Below are 12,591 nucleotides of genomic sequence, written 5' to 3'. Positions count from 1 at the left end.
AAAATTAGCTGGGTGTGGTGGCGCATGCCTGTAATCCCAGCTACTCGGGAGGCTGAGGCAGGAGAATTGCTTGAACCTGGGAGGTGGAGGTTGCAGTGAGCTGAGATTGTGCCATTGCACTCCAGCCTGGGCAACAAGACCAAAACTCCGTCTCAAAAAAAAAAAAAAAAAAAAAAATCTGAGAAAGCATGAATCTGTTGTGCTTTGCCACACTTGACATTGCACTTCAGGAGGATTATTTTCTGTTATAAAGCTATGTAAGTGTCCTTGCAAGCCTAGACTAAAATAAGGTTAGGGCTTCATTTGGCAAAGACGTCTGGATTCTGATTGCATGATGCTGAAAAAGGAAAAATCGTTTAAGATGTGCCCCTGCCCTTGGAGTCCACAATCCAGTCAGAGAAATAAGATAGTATATTACTTTATGTATTCCTACCTTTTGCCAGAATGGGTGGAAGCCCAGTGATAAGATGTTAGTATAAGGCCTTTTGTTACTTAAACCTTATATAAATACTTTTAAATGTCAGATGTTGACATAAAAAGGATTTGGTCACCTGAAATTTGGGGATCTAAGCCAGGGTTCAAGGGCACAGCCATTGTGCTAAGTAATCTCGGCCACAGCTACTGGCCAAGAACAGATTTTGTCCTGTATGGCATGTGATTTTACCCTATGCCATTTGGCTTTGCATAAGGTGCCAACCCTATTGGGTCTGTGAGAGGCTGAGACTGCACGGCTCCCAAGATCTCTGCTTGTAGTACTGGCAGTGGTCATCACAATGGCAGACACCCCCAAGTTAGATTATACTTAGTTAAAAGCCTTTAAACTGGATACTTAGAATTCCTTTGGGTTTTGTTTTGTTTTGTTTTGATCACGTTTACTGCATTTCATCAAGTATGTTTTGTTGCGAAATAGAGTCAGGTATGTTAGGAGCTGCTCATTTGTGATGTATTCGATGCCAGGTGGCATGTTAGCAGGATGTAACCTGGATTGTTTGTACAGACATGGTATGTAGGGAAATCCTAGTAAGGGGGAGGCAAAGGCAGAACAGAGGTGATGAGTACAGACTCCAGAGTTGCGAAGAACTGAATCAGAGTCCTGGCGTGGCCTTTCCCTTGCAGTGAGACTTGAGGCATGTTACGTAATCTCTCTAATCTCTCAGTTCCCACATCTGGGAAATAGTGATTATCATAACACCTATCCCATGGGGTTATTGTGAGAGTTAAATGGGGTCATTCATGTAAAACATTTCTGTTTAAAGTATTATTACTGCTAAGGGGTTAGCAACCATTGAAGTCACGCATGTGCTACAAGAAGCTGCTACAGTCTCTACCTGAGCTGCTGGTCAGTTGTCATCGATGGTTGACACCTTCCCATTTTCACAGTGAAATGAGGATTCTAAATGACACATCTTGTCACTGAGGTTCATGATCAAGTAGATCAGCTAGCATTGCTTCTTCCCTTCTAGCCTGTGACTGTGACCCCAGGGGCATTGAGACGCCACAGTGTGACCAGTCCACGGGCCAGTGTGTCTGCGTGGAGGGTGTTGAGGGTCCACGCTGTGACAAGTGCACGCGAGGGTACTCGGGGGTCTTCCCTGACTGCACACCCTGCCACCAGTGCTTTGCTCTCTGGGACATGATCATTGCTGAGCTGACCAACAGGACACACAGATTCCTGGAGAAAGCCAAGGCCTTGAAGATCAGTGGTGTGATCGGGCCTTACCGTGAGACTGTGGACTCGGTGGAGAGGAAAGTCAGCGAGATAAAAGACATCCTGGCGCAGAGCCCCGCAGCAGAGCCACTGAAAAACATTGGGAATCTCTTTGAGGAAGCAGAGTAAGTAGTTAATGAGCCAGAGGAATAACTCACAATATTTTTTCAGCTTTATGAATAAACAGCAAAGATTTCCTGGCATGGTGCTTCCATCAGGAGGTTTGGTTAGTCCTGTGGGTGAAAACATTCTGAGCCATTTATTTTCCAGCAGTCTTGACTGGGCATTTGGGTGAGTGAATGTTGGCACATCCATGGGGACCAGCCTTCTGGAGGCTGCAGTACAGAACATGCAAGCATTATACTCAGTGCTCCTCCTTGCAAATCATGTTCTAAGTCAGTAAAATGGGAGGCATGCTGGATTTAGAAGACAAAGATCCATAACTGAGTCTTGGCTCTGATGCTAGGCTTGTGAACTTGGTTGACTCAGTTCCTGAGCCTGTATTTTCTCTCCTGTGGAGAAGGGGTAGGATAATATATGCCATTACCTTATGCAGTAATGAAAGGATTGATATATAAAATGACAACAGGATTGCAAAAATCTATAAATTGTTAAGTATTGCTACTATGGGGGAAATTCCATTACCTCAAGTAAGACTCCTTACTTCAAGTTTTTTCTGCTTCTCTGCCATTAGTCCACCAGACCAGTGCTTCATTCATCTAGTTATAACAGCCGCTCTACACTGAAAGTCCTCATCCCACCCCTTCTCTGGGTAATTTTCCCTCTGATTGGACAGTGTTTGTTAGTGGAAGCCTAAAGAATTGAGCTGAGTGATGCTGAACTTCTCAAGGATCATTTTTCTACCCTTTCTCCCAGCCTCCCCTCTCTTGCCCCTAAACATCCCAATTCCTTTTGCCAAATTATTTTTTGCCAAAAAGGAACCCCCAAAACAGCACAATAAAACCTAAGTGCTAAAGGACAAAAACAGGAAAGGGTATGAGGCATCTGTGCTTCCCTAGATGCTATGGTTTCACTGCAGACTCACCATCTAGGCCTGAGGGGACCACTTCATAGTTAAATCCTGCACACTGAGGTGTTTATATTACAAAATGACAGTAACATTTTGTGTGTGTGATGAGACTTTAATCAGCATCTCTAAGAAGCCAGAGGGACTTTTCATCTCATACCATACATGAGTAGCAGAAGACAGCAACTTGAAGGAAGTCTTTCCTAGACCTAGATTTAAAGTAATTGGACCTTGATGTCAAGCCTCGGGTTTTATGCCCAAGACCATGTGGCTGGCCAGAGTGTTAGAAAATGTCTGATGCAGGGCGACAATGCATTTAATGAGGCATTTTACCTCACTGAAAAGACTAAGCCTCCTAATGTGCAGAGATCACAGTTTTGGCAGGCCGTGGTCCGAATGCAAGCCCATTTAGGAAATGATTCTTGGCCTGGGTCTTACGCACCTCTGGGAGGAAGAAAAAATCTGGTGTCCTTTGAGAGCCTGCCAGAAGAGAGATTACATTCCCAAAACAGCTCTGTTTCTACCCTCACTATTCATTTAACTAGACAGATTGTAATAATCACAGGGAAACTAGTTCCATTACTCTTTTTTCAACATACTATCCAACGATACATGTTTTAGGAACCAAAATGGCCTTATTTTAAAACATGTTAGATTTGCTTGTTTTAAAAAATTGTATCATTTTATGAGAACTGAGAAGAAATGAAAGCCTTCTGTGAGTCAAATAATAAAAGCAAAGCACTGAAAAAAGAAACTATGTACATTATCCTCAGGGAAAAGGCATTGAAATGTAATTTAATCTACCATTTCAAACGATCCCTTTAATTACTTTTTGAGTTGGGTTATGGTTTTATCTCAGCCTTACATGTCATTTTTCTAATGGCTCCCAACCTTTCAGCATCTTTACATTTTCCTGGTTTTTTATACTATTATATCCCCAAGAAGACAATTATATTCAATTAGGTGAACCAATAATACCCAGAGGTAAAGTCTGCTCAAATATTACTTTATTTACGATACACAAACAACCCCACCCACACCCACCTGGAGCACACTCCCACATGCACACACATGCCCACATACACACTATGTACACAGTAATATACAAATAGATGTCAAAAGTACGGCCTTGTAGGTTTGAAAGTACAGAACAAAATGCAGTTTAGATTCCAAATTAAATACCGTGAAAGCTAAATGTTCTTTTTTTTTTTTGAGATGGAGTCTCGCTCTGTCGCCCAGGCTGGAGTGCAGTGGTCGGATCTCAGCTCACTGCAAGCTCCGCCTCCCAGGTTTACGCCATTCTCCTGCCTCAGCCTCCCGAGTGGCTGGGACTACAGGCGCCCGCCACCTCGCCCGGCTAGTTTTTTGTATTTTTTAGTAGAGACGGGGTTTCACCGTGTTAGCCAGGATGGTATCAATCTCCTGACCTCGTGATCCACCCGTCTCGGCCTCCCAAAGTGCTGGGATTACAGGCTTGAGCCACCGCGCCCGGCCAGCTAAATGTTCTTATTTCATTCTTGGTAGATGCTATTTTCTTTTAAAAAATAAAAAGGCTGTTGGTAGAAGGAGGAGGCTCCTCTGATGGAAGAGAGGAGTGTATGAAAGCTGATACAGCTGGCTCCTGTTGTCTTTGTGGTGGGCTATAGGGCTTCCTCTCTGCATGTTCCCTCTTGAAGGAGACAGGCTTAGGGAAGAATGTTTTGGGCTGGTGGCTGGGAGGCCTAACTGTATACCAGAGTCATTTATGTCTTGAGTTTTTACGACTGTAAGGGCTTGAAGCTGCCTGCGAATGGAGCCGCAACTCCATACTCTGACCTGTGCTCATGTTACAGCGGAAATTTGGAATCCCTTAAATGGCTTGTCTGCCACAACTCAGCTGAGTGGTATTTCTGTGTTTCTTAAGTCTGAACAAAGAAAAATTGTCAGATTTAATACAATCTTTTATAAGGAAAATAAAACTAGCACTTAGAAAGAGATGAAATGTTACAAATTACTGAATTGGTTTGAAATTAGTAATGGATACAGTACTAGTAGAAAATATGAAATGTAAAAGTCCTCCCTTGGGTTTATGTAAGCTTAACTTTCTCTTTACAGGAAACTGATTAAAGATGTTACAGAAATGATGGCTCAAGTAGAAGTGAAATTATCTGACACAACTTCCCAAAGCAACAGCACAGCCAAAGAACTGGATTCTCTACAGACAGAAGCGGAAAGCCTAGACAACACTGTGAAAGAACTTGCTGAACAACTGGAATTTATCAAAAACTCAGATATTCGGGGTGAGCATTTTTTGGTGCAAATACTCAGTCCCAGACGATGAATTTAACAATATGTCTAACCTTTTAATATAGCAATTTTGGAAAAAAAAATTGTTTTCTAATAAATTTTAAAACTTTGCTCATCCAGTTTCTGGCACAAATGAGGATCAAAGTCCCCATTTTACAAATGTGGGACTTGGGCACAGAGAATCTAAGGGACACAGCAAAGGTCTCACAGAGTGAATGGCAATAGTTGTATCAGAATGGTATCCATTTCCTGATTTTTTTTTCCCTCCAGTTAGTAGTTACATCATACTATCCAACTACCCATACTGTTTTATGCATGATTGCTTTTGGACTAAAGCTAAAACACATCATGCTGTTATATATAATACCGTCATCCCTTGGGATCCATGAGGATTGGTTCCAGGACGCACTGAGGAAATCAAAATCCACAGATGGTCAAGTCCGTTATATAAAATGGCATAGTATTTGCATATAACCCATGCATATCCTCCTATATACTTTTCTTTCTTTTTCTCTCTCTCTCTCTCTTTCTTTCTTTCTTTAAGAAATGGGCTCTTGCTATGCTGCTCAGGCTGATCTTGAACTCCTGGACTCAAGTGATCCTCCCGTCTCAGACTTCTGAATAGCTGAGATTATAGAGGTGAACCACCATACCCAGCTTTACTTTTTTTTTTCCCTCCAGTATACTTTAAAATAATCTCTAGATTACTTACAATACCTAATAGAATGTAAATGCTATGTAAATAGTTGTTATACGTTATTGTTTAGGAAATAATGGCAAGAAAAAGTCTGTACACATTCAGTACAGGTACAACCATTTTTTCCAAATGCTTTCTATCCACAGTTGGTTGAATCCACATTATGTGGAATCTACAAATATGGAGGGCTACTATATTAGTCATTAGAGTGGATCTGAATAAAAGATTGAGAAAAGTCATCTGGTCATATAATCTTCAGGCTGCCTGACACCAGCTATTTATAAAGAACTGGATGTTTGCTTGTGAATGGAAACAAGATTGCATGATTTTCTTAATTTTTCATTTTTCACCCAGATGTTTGCCATACTCCAGAGCTGGAGTAGGTGCTAATGGGACAAAACATATTCATTGCTCCTGAAAACTGTATTTCATAAATATTTTTTCTTGAATTTTAAAACCTTACAGTAAATGTAGGACTTGAAGACATCAAATATAGACACTGCTTGGGGAGGAAGCCTAGTATGATGAGGTTAACTGGGGGCAATTTCATTTCCTACCGTAGGTGCCTTGGATAGCATTACCAAGTATTTCCAGATGTCTCTCGAGGCAGAGGAGAGGGTGAATGCCTCCACCGCAGAACCCAACAGTACTGTGGAACAGTCAGCCCTCATGAGAGACAGAGTAGAAGATGTGATGATGGAGCGAGAATCCCAGTTCAAGGAAAAACAAGAGGAGCAGGCTCGCCTCCTTGATGAACTGGCAGGCAAGCTGCAAAGCCTAGACCTTTCAGCCGCTGCCGAAATGGTAAGGTTTGGGGGTGTGGCCTTACTGCTATGGTGCTGAGAAAAAAAAACACTATCCTTTGTCTTTATTATAATAGTTTGCAAATGAATCAGCAGGAGTGAAACTCCTAGGCTGAGGTCTCTGGATCCTGGAATGGGCTATCTGTAACCAAGAAAGATTAAAAACAGCAGCATATGGTTTTCCAGCCCTCCCCTCTTCTGTTTCTCTGGTCCTCAACTAAAGAATGAATCGTGACTGGTCTCCCATTCTGTTTTAGCTACTCAGTGACATCGCACTGAAACTTGATCCTTTTTACACTGTGAACATTTCTTTAATTTTTTTTTTTCCTAAGTAGAGATAGGGTCTCACGACATTGCTCAGGTTAGTCTTGAACTCCTGGTCTCCAGCAATCCTTCTCCCACCTCAGCCTCCCAAAGTGCTGGGATTACAGGCTAACACCCCTGCCCACCCCCACGCCCCCTTTTTTTTTAAGAGATGGATTCTCGCTATGTTGCCCAGGCTGACCTCAAACTCCTAGGCTGAAGCAATCCTCCCACCTCACCCTCCTGAGAAGCTGTGATGACAGGCATGTGTCACCATACCCAGCTTGGACACTCCTTTTTTAGTTTGTTCTGATTTGAAATATAAAACCCATCTCAGTGTAGGAAATCAGAATCATTCTAGAAGGGGCTTCGGTTAAAAATTAAAGGGAGCAAAAGAATTTTTTCAAGGGTATTAGCTATTATGTTCCTTTGTTCCAGTAACTTTACCTGGTGAAGATTAACCCTGAAACCAGCCTAGAAAGTAGATTCATTTCCCAGAAAGTTTTAAAAAGTAACTCTGGAGCCAAATGAAATTGAGTTGTGAGTTTAATGAAAATCAGGCAGAAGGCCCCAAAAAAGCCTAACTGAGCCTGTTTCTTCCTCTTCCTTCCTGTTTTTTCAAGGAAGGATACCTATCTGAGATAATTTGGAGGGTATTTTTTATAGATAAAGGTTTGTGTTCTCTTAGCCCAGAGACACAGAGAAAGTTAAAGATGGAAGGTACATAGGCACAGAAGAGTTCAAACTTCATTACAGCTTTGTCTTAGTGATGGTTCCTCCCTCCTCTCATCCTCACTTTCTCTGAAATAGACAGTATTAGTCACAATATAAGACAGTGTTTATTGATGCCTGCTAGGTTTCATACTCATTATCTTCTGAAACTTTATAGCAAACAGGGAGCAAATAATCTGTCATTTATTAAATGGAAAAATAAAAGATGAAGAAAAAAGAAAAATGAAGGCCTAGAGCAATGTGTAAATTGCAGCTAACAGGAGACAAAGTTATTAAGCATAAAATGCCAGTTCTCTCAATCTTTCCTTGCAGCATTGATTCCTTTAAAAACAAAAAATCAGTCATCACAAACAAGTTCTCTGTGACCTACAAGAAGCAGCTAAGCATGCTAAAGGATTTTTGTCTTGAACTGGAGGCATCTCCGTGGGCAACAGGGAGGTGCATGGGCGGTGGGTGGGGTTCGGAGTTCCTCTGGCCTTTCAAATGCGTGCCCTTCCCTATGCTTGCTTTTCCACCTGGTAAACTACCTAGGGATTAGCAGCTTCTTCAGGTCTCTTACTGTGTTTTTGTCTTTGTTAATGATCCTGTGAGAATTCTTTCTGTAAGTTCTTTACTGCCATTTCCTTGTGTCGAGAGACTTTTGTCCTTTTGTTTTTCAGGTACTTCTAGTTCTGTATCTTTGTGGATATTTAGCTAGAGCCATGCTGGTTTCCCACCCCCATCCCCCATGTCTGCCCCGTCTGTTGAAACAAAACAGATCTTCTACGTGTGCTGTCAGATGGTTTTTAAAAAGAAACACTTCTGTTCTTAAGACTCATGTTCTATAGCTTGCAGAATACACTTTATGTTCTGAAGCTTTTTGTGTTTTTGTAAGCCAGATAAATGATTTTAGTTGTAATTTGAGATATAATGGGATTATAATTATCTCAAAATTATTAGGCTAAAGAGTTGATTGTATTTATTTAAAAACTGCTTTTTTGTACTTTTTTAAAACAATATTTTCCTTGTCTTGTTTGGGAATATTCTGTTAACTGCTTTTCACTGCAGTAAATCTTTGGCTTCTTTTCAGTATGAGCATTTCCACAAAACAGCTCTAAATGCAATTTTCTTCCTGCTCAGCCTTTTCTATCATATAGCGCACTTGTATTATAATTTATCACTTTGCATTTGTATGCCATGACCAAGTGGTGATCTTTGAGAGGTTCTGGTAGGTAAGAAAGGAGGACTCTATGCATGTGTGATGGCTGTGGGGGGTGGTAATTTGGAAACGCTTCATCTACCTTTGTTCCTTTGTACTGTTTTCTTTAACATGTGGAATGTTTTCCCACTTCCCCTGCTCAAATCCCACCAGCCAACAAATCCTCCTTCAGCTACAACTACAGCATTCCTCTGCAGTCTCTCCTTTGTCTACTTTCTTTCAATAATGACTGCATCTGACCTATTCTTGGCTATTTTATGTGGAATGATCCAGTCCTAACAAGATGGGAAGTTACTAAAAGGCTAGGTAATAGGTCTTTTATGTCACCATATTTACCGGAGGAGTTAACATGATGCTGGTGCTGGCCCCAGAGATGGTTCACAATGGCTTTTTCTTTTAATCTAACTGGTTAGAAAAAAAGGAAGGCATTCCTTGGCCCTTGCATTGGCAGAATTCAACTTGATATAGCAGATGTCTGCATCCTGGGCAGAGCTCATATAGTATTTTAACTCATTTGGGCAGAAGATACTGATGAGTTGTAAACTTCTATTGTTTCCTTGGAAACAAGCAGGTTAGTTTATTCCTAAACTCTTTGCTCCCCTCTCCATTCTGTCTCCCAAACACTGTTTTCAAGCACCCTTACTGAGAACCACCTACACATTCTCTGGGGCCACCCAGGCCCTGCACAGCTGTTTTGCTGCAGCAGATTCACTATCTGAAATATTGTGCCTGATCCTTGGCTTGTTGCAGACCTGTGGAACACCCCCAGGGGCCTCCTGTTCCGAGACTGAATGTGGCGGGCCAAACTGCAGAACTGATGAAGGAGAGAAGAAGTGTGGGGGGCCTGGCTGTGGTGGTCTGGTTACTGTTGCACACAACGCCTGGCAGAAAGCCATGGACTTGGACCAAGATGTCCTGAGTGCCCTGTCTGAAGTGGAACAGCTCTCCAAGATGGTAATTTAGTGGATGTCCTCAGTTTTTGTCATGTATGTTTGCTTTCAGCTGTGGACTAGAGGATCTGAAAGGGAGAAATCAATTCTAAATGCTAACTGAAATGAAAAGGGCATATCATAATCAAATATGAAAGTTCATGTTTCTGTGAGGTCAGAGAAAGAGATGAGGAGATTTTCTTTACAGATAAAGAATTTGCTTTTTCCTTACTCAGAGGAGAATAACACATGCTTTAGTGCAAGATGTTTAAATCTTATACTGGATAATTTGAGATAGCCATCTTACCTATCTGACTCCAGGGTTATAAATACATCCAGCTGTATGACAAAAATTCTATACTAAGCAACTGAGCATTTATTCTTCTAAAGTGACACACAAACTTAAGTATTTATGTGGGTACCTGAGAACAAGACTCAGGACTATTTTATAGGCCAGGAGTTAAAAACAACTTGAAAAATTTTAAAAGCTAGTTGTATTTATATAAGAACACTGTTTAGGAATCTCTATACTGAATACTTGCAGTCTGTAACAACACAATACTTTGTTGAATGGGAGAAAGTTGTTTCCCAGACACATGATTCCAAGTAACAGTTTTTCAACATCATTTCTGGGCCATTTCCAATATTCTGGTCTCCTTCAGAAAGAATGAAAGTCTTCCATGGGTAATTTATTCTTCACATTTAGGTCTCTGAAGCAAAACTGAGGGCAGATGAGGCAAAACAGAGTGCTGAAGACATTCTGTTGAAGACAAATGCTACCAAAGAAAAAATGGACAAGAGCAATGAGGATCTGAGAAATCTAATCAAGCAAATCAGAAACTTTTTGACCCGTAAGAAATTTTTTCATTTTACTTTTAGACATTTGTTTCTGTGTGATTCTGTTTACATTTTAGATAAAATCAATTTCTGTCAGTGTACTGACATTTCCAAATAAGAAAAATGTCCATGTATTAAATGTTTCCACTTCTTAAACTTATATATGTGTATCAAATAACTTTCTCCAATGTTATGCAGATACAGACACACCTGATGGGATACTCAGCCAATTAAAAGTCAAATATTTACAGTGAAAATTGAATTTGGAATTTGTTAGAGATTATGTATAGTAATCTCTAACCTTAAAGAAGTAGAGTTTGTTATTTTGGCATTGCCCCCAAAGCTTTGTAATTCTATTATTTACAGGATATTATATGTATAGTTAGTTAAGAGTGTTGCTAGTTACAGTTCAAGCGTTACCAGTAAAGATGGTTTTGGCTACAAATTACAGAAAACTCAAGTGAAAGGGACTTAATCAAAAAGGATGTTTATTATCTCCCATCTTAATAAGATATCCAGTAGCAAGATAGCTTCTTGGGTCTGCGACCCACATACTTTTCATCTTTCTCCTCTACCATCTTAAGCATATCGGCTTTGCCTCTAGCTCCTCATGGTTACAAGTTAGCTGCCAAAGTTCCAGACATCATATAAAGATAAACAATAATAATGGAAGAAAAGACCACCTATTTCTTGTATCTTTTTAAAAAGGAGGAAGTCTTCCCTAGAAGCCTTTAAGCAGTCATCCTTATAAACCTCACTGGCCAGAAATAAGTCACATGCCAATGCATAAATGTCACTGGAAAATGGAAATGTGATTACAGTAATTGGCAAACTAATAAAGACTTAATGCTGGGTTGATAATTTTACCTTAGAGGCAGGTGCCTGAAGAAAATCAGTATTCTGTTAGCAAGAAAAAAGACATGGCTAATAAGAAGTCAACAGTATTTGCTAAGGATATTTTGGTAATATTCCATGGAAGCCATCATTCGAGTACATATTTTATTTAAATAAATCCTCTAGGGTCCATTTTTATGTTCAGTAGTTTAAAACATAAAGCTCGAAAGTAAATGAGGATCTGACATATTTGAAGCTTAACTTCATAAACTTTTTTTTTTCACCATTTTCCACATTTCACATTTGAAACTCCTTGGCTTCATTAACAACCCACTACCCCAGTTCTCTTCCGTCTATAATTTTCTCCCTTTCTATAATTTCCTGAATCTAGATAATTTGTAAGAAATATCGAATCTCTATATCTGCATTCACAAGTTTCTGAGCTATTTGTCCACCCTCAATTAAAAGATATCATTGCCTTTAAGTCCCAGCTTTAAGCCCTGGCCCTCTATGGTTTTCCACAATCTTCAGATTCACTCTGCTAGACTTTCCCGTGACATGCTCTGCCCTTCCTGTCTCCCCACCTAGAACTATCCTTTCTTCTTTCAAATTCTATTAGCCCTTAAAATCTAATCAGCTCCTCATCTTCCACGAAGGTTTCCCTCACTACCCAGCCTAAAACAAATTCTAGTAGTACTCAATTGTCTGCAGTTACTTTTTTGTGTGTGTAGGTCTCATCTTCCCCCAAAACCCCAGACAGATTATAAACTCTTAAACAGAAAGTTAGTGTCTCTTGGTAACCCCACCGTGCTAGTCCATACATGACCAGTAAGTGGTTGAATGAATGAACCATCTATTCTTTTCACCTCTTTTTGGGGACATCTTTGCTTTTCACAGAGGATAGTGCTGATTTGGACAGCATTGAAGCAGTTGCTAATGAAGTACTGAAAATGGAAATGCCTAGCACCCCACAGCAATTACAGAACTTGACAGAAGATATACGTGAACGAGTTGAAAGCCTTTCTCAAGTAGAGGTTATTCTACAGCAGAGTGCTGCTGACATTGCCAGAGCTGAGATGTTGTTAGAAGAAGCTAAAAAAGCAAGGTATCTAAAGACATGGCATCTAAGGGGCTTATTTTGTGTATCTATCATGGAGTAAAAAGTATCTCTTTAACCAGTGAAACTTCTAAGAATGACCTATGCGAGTCTCTCTGGGTCATTTCAGGAAGGCTATTC

General features: G+C 40.4%; 2 protein-coding genes across 3 annotated transcripts in view; one reads left to right on the top strand and one right to left on the bottom strand.

The window, feature by feature from the left end:
* LAMB1 (laminin subunit beta 1) overlaps nucleotides 1-12,591 on the top strand; it is an 89,384-nt gene that overhangs the window by 71,728 nt on the left and 5,065 nt on the right. For both annotated transcript variants that reach the window (XM_005550509.5, XM_074035803.1), the window contains exons 25-30: nucleotides 1,464-1,833; nucleotides 4,830-5,014; nucleotides 6,281-6,522; nucleotides 9,505-9,708; nucleotides 10,390-10,534; nucleotides 12,252-12,459. In XM_005550509.5, the coding sequence (XP_005550566.3) occupies nucleotides 1,464-1,833; nucleotides 4,830-5,014; nucleotides 6,281-6,522; nucleotides 9,505-9,708; nucleotides 10,390-10,534; nucleotides 12,252-12,459 (1,354 nt within the window). The remainder of the gene's footprint in view (nucleotides 1-1,463; nucleotides 1,834-4,829; nucleotides 5,015-6,280; nucleotides 6,523-9,504; nucleotides 9,709-10,389; nucleotides 10,535-12,251; nucleotides 12,460-12,591) is intronic.
* The window catches only part of DLD (dihydrolipoamide dehydrogenase), a 51,776-nt gene continuing 47,753 nt past the window's right edge, over nucleotides 8,569-12,591 (bottom strand). The window contains exon 15 of the transcript XR_012432789.1: nucleotides 8,569-10,459. The gene's annotated coding sequence lies outside the window, so the exon portion shown is untranslated. The remainder of the gene's footprint in view (nucleotides 10,460-12,591) is intronic.

This window comes from Macaca fascicularis, chromosome 3, assembly GCF_037993035.2.
Source record: "Macaca fascicularis isolate 582-1 chromosome 3, T2T-MFA8v1.1".
In the NCBI taxonomy this organism is placed as follows: domain Eukaryota; kingdom Metazoa; phylum Chordata; class Mammalia; order Primates; family Cercopithecidae; genus Macaca; species Macaca fascicularis.
This window is presented reverse-complemented; position numbering and strand designations above follow the sequence as displayed.